Source organism: Papaver somniferum, chromosome 6, assembly GCF_003573695.1.
Source record: "Papaver somniferum cultivar HN1 chromosome 6, ASM357369v1, whole genome shotgun sequence".
Taxonomy (NCBI): Eukaryota; Viridiplantae; Streptophyta; class Magnoliopsida; order Ranunculales; family Papaveraceae; genus Papaver; species Papaver somniferum.
This window is the reverse complement of record NC_039363.1, coordinates 47,281,316-47,287,997: the sequence shown is the minus strand read 5'-3', so window position 1 is coordinate 47,287,997 and position 6,682 is coordinate 47,281,316. Positions and strand designations below refer to the sequence as shown.

Here is a 6,682-nt window from a genome sequence, read left to right as displayed (position 1 = left end):
AGCCCTATGTTATGAAGATTGGCCGAATCATTAGTCCCAGTACCTCTCTACCAATTTGTCAATATTTTTGTATAAAATTTTTGTAAATCTAAAAATCCTTCACAAGTCTTAGAGTTCGAACTTTCATTACTACAACCCATCAAAAAATCTTCAATCAGTCATCAAGGAGAGGAAAACATTTAAAGAACTATATTCGAAGCACTTTATATGAAGCACCGCATACGGAGTTCTATTGGACCGCACAAGGGGGAGTGTTGTAGGGCTTACAGCCCATAGGTGTGCGGCCCAAAACAGATGTCTTTTGGGTTTCCCTTTTCCATGTATATAAAGTATATTGTACCCATGTAACCATAAAACTCTCTTATCAATGGAATCCTTCTCTTTCTCTGCATCTTCCTTTTCCCATGTTATTCTACTAAAAAAATTCTTTATTAAAATAGCTTAAACAGACATATCGTTAAAGTCCGGTTGTAGAATGTTATTTACCCAGCTAGGAACTTCACCAAACCAGCTATACCTAATAAAATCAGAAGTTGCATGTTTTGCAAACTTATGTGCTGCAATGGAGATAAAGTGCCTGTATGAGTTATATCCATCACGTGCTAATTTGAGCTATACTCTATGGTCGAATGGAGATATTCTGTTCAATCACGTGCTGAAAGAAATAAAGAAAATTCAATTGCATTACAGAAAATGAACTTGCAACATGAAAAGCTCTCCCAGGTAATTTCAGATTTTAGGTTTTACCATTATGCAATTTATTTCCATCTCACCTCTCATTCATTAAGGGACGAGATCTAAGCACGTAAAGTAAAAGGGCCAGTGTATATCGACTCAATCCAAATCAACCAATCAGATGAGAGTGTCAACAAAATTGGATTAAGAAAATTCAATTACAAATGCTAGAGCAACAAGAAACTAAAGAGAAAAAGAAGAGAAGAAGGTAAAAAGACGGAGATATAAAAAAAACTTAACCAGTAAATTAGTTAATAACTTAACTATTTGGGAGTTTGTATTCCGACAAAGACTAGCTTTAGGGATAGTCTACCATCGCTATGTCGACAAAGTGTCTCAAGAAACTAGTCCAGAAACTCCAGAAGATAAGCATTCAGGTGGCAGAATCCAAACAATTGCTACTTCATTGACTATTTTACAAATAAAAGCAACATACTTTTCATATATTAAACTCTTTAAGCCATTACCGTGTTGCTAAGACAAAGCTGCGTTTGCAATTTCATTCATCTTCTCAACCAGTAAGTGTCGGTCGGGTTCAGATGCAGCTATCCATCTTTGTCGGAGTAAATCCACTTCTGTTAGGCAATCAAAACCAACACTATTCTCTAGTACAGGTACTACCGAAAGTTGTTTCCAATGTTGGTCAATCTGCGAAAGAGGGATAGGCCTGCCCTCTTGGGTGTACTTTACTAACTCGTGGGCACATGGAAGTCCATGCGTAGAGCGAAATGAGCATTTGCAAGCAGCAGCATCTGTGCCAGAATCTTCTGATCGGGTGAATTCCAGTAATATAAGATCCAACCCATATTGAGAAACATGGTTTCTCAACACCTGGAAAGCAGGTATCTGGTGTTCATGTCTGACTGAAGTCAAGCTCTTCTCAAAGGAGGACTTAATCTGAGCAATCTGGTTATTTATCAAGTTGTGCATTGCTTCCCAACAAGTAAAGAAACTACCAGCAGAAGACTCCATAGACTTTTTCAGCGGACTATGCTCAGTTTCAACCCTATTAATTACAGTGTTACCGAAGTGCTTGATATTTTGTGTCCAGGCCAAACAAAAGCTCTCCTTATGCTCTAACCATGTATCACACAGGTCGGTAACACATGCAGGGGCCCTCGTTTTCCACGTTTTTACAAACTGTGCATATGTATCCACATAATCTTCCTCAGACTTCGCTTTCCAAACATGCTCCCAATCACGGTAGAATTCATTCCACGTGTTGTCATCTTCAAATGCATTTTTGCAATTGATCACAATATTTTGTTCTATGTGAGATGTGCATACCAACCTACTCGCTCCTGGAAATACAGCACCAATTGCATTTACCAACAGAGGATCCCCAAAAGTTACAAATATAGAAGGCAAATTATCCGGCAGAAATAATGATTTCAGTTGCATTAACACCCAACTTAAGTGTTCCTCCGTCTCCTCTTCCATAAACACATACGCAACTACGAAAGAAATTCCTGTAGAAGTGACCCCAAGTACGTTAAAAAATGGCATCTTAAACCTATTGGTCTTGCACATGTAATCAACCAATAGCACTGATGGGAAACATTTTGCCAACAACGTCGACTCTGGATGAGACCACACTATATCCTTTAACTCATCCGTCTCTTCATCCTTCCTGTGCCACTCCATGTAATGAAATTGTGTTGACAGCTTTAATATCTGTTGCATCACTGACTTTCCCTCCATCTCAAGCATTCTTAATTTTGCCCTCGCATTATATATGGTTCTAATGGTCGAGTGATTTTCTTTGTTCCTCTCTTTCAGTACCTTCAGTACCTGTTGAGGACGGAGACCACTTGTGGTTAACCGAGCCAATAGTTGCTCTTCATCTTCTTTCAAACGCTTTATAAGTGCATGTTCAGTCAGTGCATTTTCAACCTCATGATTATGTCTCCCACACCTTACCTTTATATTCCATTTATTTCCAGCCATACATAGACTTCTCAAGCTAAAAGGACAACCACACTTTTTGGTATTAGGAGCCCTTTTCCGTTTAAGTCCAGTCTTTGGCTTGTAGTCCTTTCTCTTATGGTTCTTGTAAACACCACCTCTTTCGCATCCAAGCTCAACTATGGAACCCTTTCCCGCTGGTTTACTATTGGACTTCGTAATCACAAGAACTGTATTGTTCTTTCTCCCAACCTCTTGGCACCATTGAATTACTGCTTCTCGTGAGTCAAATACCTACATTTTTAACCAATAATAAGATTCTATATGTTTTCTGCAAGCAAAACACTCTTTTTTGGGAAACTAAGAAGTTACAAGTATACCTTATCGGTTTTAAAACATTGAGCCAAGTCAACCCAGACCTCTGAGATGGTGACATCTTGCACTGCAATGGTGGTATCTTGCTGTGGATTATTAACTGGTTTCGCATCCACCTTCAAGTCCCATCAACACGTACCAATAAAAAAAAAAAGAAAAAACCAGATGAGTACAAGCTCCAGTGTCGTCAATCCTGATGGACGAGACATTCTACCTAATAGTCAGTCCCTAGCCAAATATATTGTTGTAGATTATTCTTAGCTCCATTAAGAACAGACTCAGAAGTCAAATTATACCGTCATAAGTTACTCAATTTCCAACAACAGAAAGGACTCTGAAAACTGAAAACGAAATATACCATCCTTGACCATGAACAACTGAACACCATATAACTTGACTTCCGAAACTATCCATCTATTAGCGTAAAACTAAGTTCAAAGTTTTAACGTTTGCTGGTCCAAAGGTATTGATCATTCTACCTTCTAGAACTTTGGGTTTGAACATAATTGTAAATTAAATTGCTTTTCAGAAAAAGAAAAAAAAAATCAACCAGGCAGGATGCTTAAAATTACCTCAGAAGGATATATTTGTGCATCTTTAGTAGGATTGGATGACTCAAAGCCTTCCCCAACTGAGTTATTTGAAGAACTGCCATCCACTAATGAAGTTTTGTCTGCCCCAGTCTCCTCCAGTGGAGTTTTTTCCTTCACAGTATTCTCCTCCTCCTCCATGCTTACTGCAGTCTCCACTAATGGCGTCTTTTTCTTCACATTATCATCTTCCTCCACACTTATTATCTTCTCAGCTAACGACGTTTTTTCCTTGCCAGTATCAGCCCCCTCCACACTTACTGGGGTCTCCGCCATTAAGGTTTTTTCCTTACCAGTATCAGCCTCCTCCTCTACACTTACTGTGGCTTCAGCTAATGACGCAGTATCCGCCTCCTCTACCCCTACTGTGGTCTCCGCTAATGACACAGTATCAGCCTCCTCTGCGCTTACCATGGTCTCCGCGAAAGAACTTTCTTCCATGACAGTATCAGCCTCCTCTAGTTTTATTGTGATCTCAGCTAATGACGTTTTTTCATTGACGAAATCATCCTCCTCTCCACTTACTGCACTCTCCATCCTTAGTATTGCCTTTTAACCTCAAACAAATCCCCTAAAAAAATCAAATTTGTTCGACAAAAGTTCTACAAATTGGTTCGAAATAAACAACCACCCAAGAGAATGTACCTCCTAATCCTCGATTCTTTGATTCAATTCAATTCGCCCAGAAAGAATCGATCAGAACCAAATGTTTGTTTACCAAACAAACAATGTTAAACTCTGTTTTCAGCTACTATAAGGTAACCCCCTTATCGAGAAGGGTTGACGATTGAAATTCCTATAATTTATCTTTACAGCAAACCCTTTGTATTAAATACAATGGGTTATATTTTGTTGAAACCGTAATTCGAATCGAAACCCTAAAATTAGAAGAACTCACGATGTATACATTCAGAAAGAAGAAATTCATTCATTCGACAATGAAAATAATGATACGATAGTATCGCATTTAAAATAAAAAATTAAATCTGAAAATACCTGAGGAAATTAGGGCGAATCGACCCGGTGAGAAAAAAAGAACCGGTGAGAGAAGGAGAGATGGGTTTTGGGGTTGGCCCGTTGTTGAAGAGGTCCGAACCAGTAAAAGCCTTTTTTTGGGTTTTTACCGTTACTGCTGCGTATAAGTGGAGTGAAACCCGACGGGTCTGAGTTTGGTAAAGTTGGACCGAGCGAAGTTACCTTCTATTGCCACTGACACGTGAGATTAAAGCTGATCGGTTACGAACAATTTCTGACTCGGATGAATCGTTCTATTCGCTACCTTCTATTGCCTCTGACACGTGAGATTAAAGCTGATCGGTTGCGAACAATTTCCGACTCGTATGAATCGTTCTATGACCACTCAGTACGTCTACTATGAATCGCCTGATCACAAATTTGGCTACCATAGCAAAGATTGTTTGGCTACCATGGCAAAGATTGTCTGGATGAACTGTATCCAAAATAGGTGGAATAGTCTCGTCTTTTCCCTTTTGGTTGGTAGTCACTCAAGGACCCATTTCTCAACAGTACAGGAGAGCTTCGAGATCTGTTTTTATCCAGATAAGTTGTATAGACCCAACTTCTTTCACAGAGTGGATGACCATATAAGAAAATAATAAAAAAACGCAAATGCTAGACCAATTGATATTGCCAGTCACTTGTGAATCTGTGATACCCGTACTCAACAAACTAATGAAAATGAAACCATTAAGCTAGCAATGGAGCGCCAGTTCAGTTCACCCTTGGGCGTAGGAACATGGCCTTATCGTCCAATAAACTTCCTCGTCAATCTCCAACAAACCGCTGTTTGTGTTTTGGGTAATCAGCTTCCATTTGAAGGAAGATGCCGCCAATTCAAGTATTAGGCTGGGCTAGGTAATGCTTTTATTTTTCCGAAATCATTTTCAGTTTCAAAACCTATATATGTCAACAATTTTTGAATTTAAAGAAAAATTAAAGTGTTTTTTATCCAATACACTAGGGCTTAATTCGTGCCGTAACGGCACGGAAAATGGTATGTATTTCAAATATATCCATTGGTTCATACATATCATAACTGTTTGCTAAAAATCGATCAAGTTGATCCAAGTCTAAATGTTTTTGAGGTGTTGGTTAATAAACATGTATTAGCCTCAAATATTTTAATATTATATATGTAAGTCATACAATCTTTTAGGACAAATACAGTTAAACGTTAACCAATTCTTCAAAATCTTATGGGCCTATGGGTAATAGAACACCATTTCATTAACTTCTTCAAAACAAAGTAGTGTCCCTTATTCGAAAAGAAATAAATCATCAAAGGTCGTTCACCAAATTTATAACAAATCTGAAACACAAAATTACTTCAAAATCAATCAGATTGATCTTGCAAAATCTGTTAGCTTCAAGGGTTATTTTTCTCCCTTCGGTGATATAAATTATTCTAAATTTACATAGATTTGTGTTTTCCTAAAGTTTAATAATCTGTAATTCTTGATCCATTTCGTTTTTTATCTACTTATCTGCTCTCTTTACCTATTACCATGAACTATTTCTCAAGCATGCATAATCATATGAAGTTGAGGAGAAATGGAAAAAACATAGATCATGACAAAAAATGAGAACAGAGAGAGATATGATAAACTAATAAATCAATTAGAATTGATTCGCATGTAGCCTTGTAAATTTTTTTTATAGGTTTCATCTTCTTACCTGCCCGACCCGACAAATATAAAAATCATAGCTATTGATTTATTTTCTCCCTAAAAAAATCTGGCCTTTAATACTTATTTTAATTTAAACAAAAATAAAAATAAAAAAAAACAAATTTAAAAACTAATAAGAGCTCGCGGTGCAGCTTGTTGCTCGCTTGCTTAATGTGTAACTATTTTTTTTATTAAATTGAAAAGATACTCTCTCAATGGATTTTCCTTGAAAAACTAATATCAAATAATTTTTTTTAATAAGGGCAACTAAATAACCTTTGGACACATTTTTCATCCCACTACCACCACCACCATTAACGTCGTCACTCCACCATTCTCACCAACACCCACCACCATTATCCCGGCACCGATCCACCATTCTTGCCCACC

The 6,682-nt window shown here is 37.7% G+C and overlaps 1 protein-coding gene across 2 annotated transcripts; it reads right to left on the bottom strand.

Moving 5' to 3' along the window:
* Window positions 1-960: 960 nt before the first annotated feature.
* LOC113287474 (PKS-NRPS hybrid synthetase CHGG_01239-like) lies at window positions 961-4,589 on the bottom strand. Of its 2 annotated transcripts, none has more exons than XM_026536240.1 (3): window positions 3,588-4,589; window positions 3,021-3,140; window positions 961-2,934 (listed from the first exon to the last, which is right to left on the bottom strand). In XM_026536240.1, the coding sequence occupies exons 1-3, from the start codon at window positions 4,140-4,142 to the stop codon at window positions 1,210-1,212; spliced, it is 2,400 nt and encodes a 799-aa protein (XP_026392025.1). In that variant the 5' UTR covers window positions 4,143-4,589; the 3' UTR covers window positions 961-1,209. The 2 variants fall into 2 exon arrangements, with proteins under 2 accessions (XP_026392025.1, XP_026392026.1); XM_026536241.1 differs by having other exon boundaries at window positions 3,021-3,131; window positions 3,588-4,587.
* Window positions 4,590-6,682: the final 2,093 nt, after the last annotated feature.

Bases quoted from the DNA above. Each gene is read 5' to 3' on its own strand.
- LOC113287474 (XM_026536240.1), bottom strand. From the start codon at position 4,142: ATGGAGAGTGCAGTAAGTGGAGAGGAGGATGATTTCGTCAATGAAAAA. The intron at 3,141-3,587 runs GTAATTTTAAGC...ACGTGTTGATGG, and splicing joins CACAAATATATCCTTCTGAG to GACTTGAAGGTGGATGCGAA. The intron at 2,935-3,020 runs GTATACTTGTAA...TTAAAAATGTAG, and splicing joins AATGTTTTAAAACCGATAAG to GTATTTGACTCACGAGAAGC.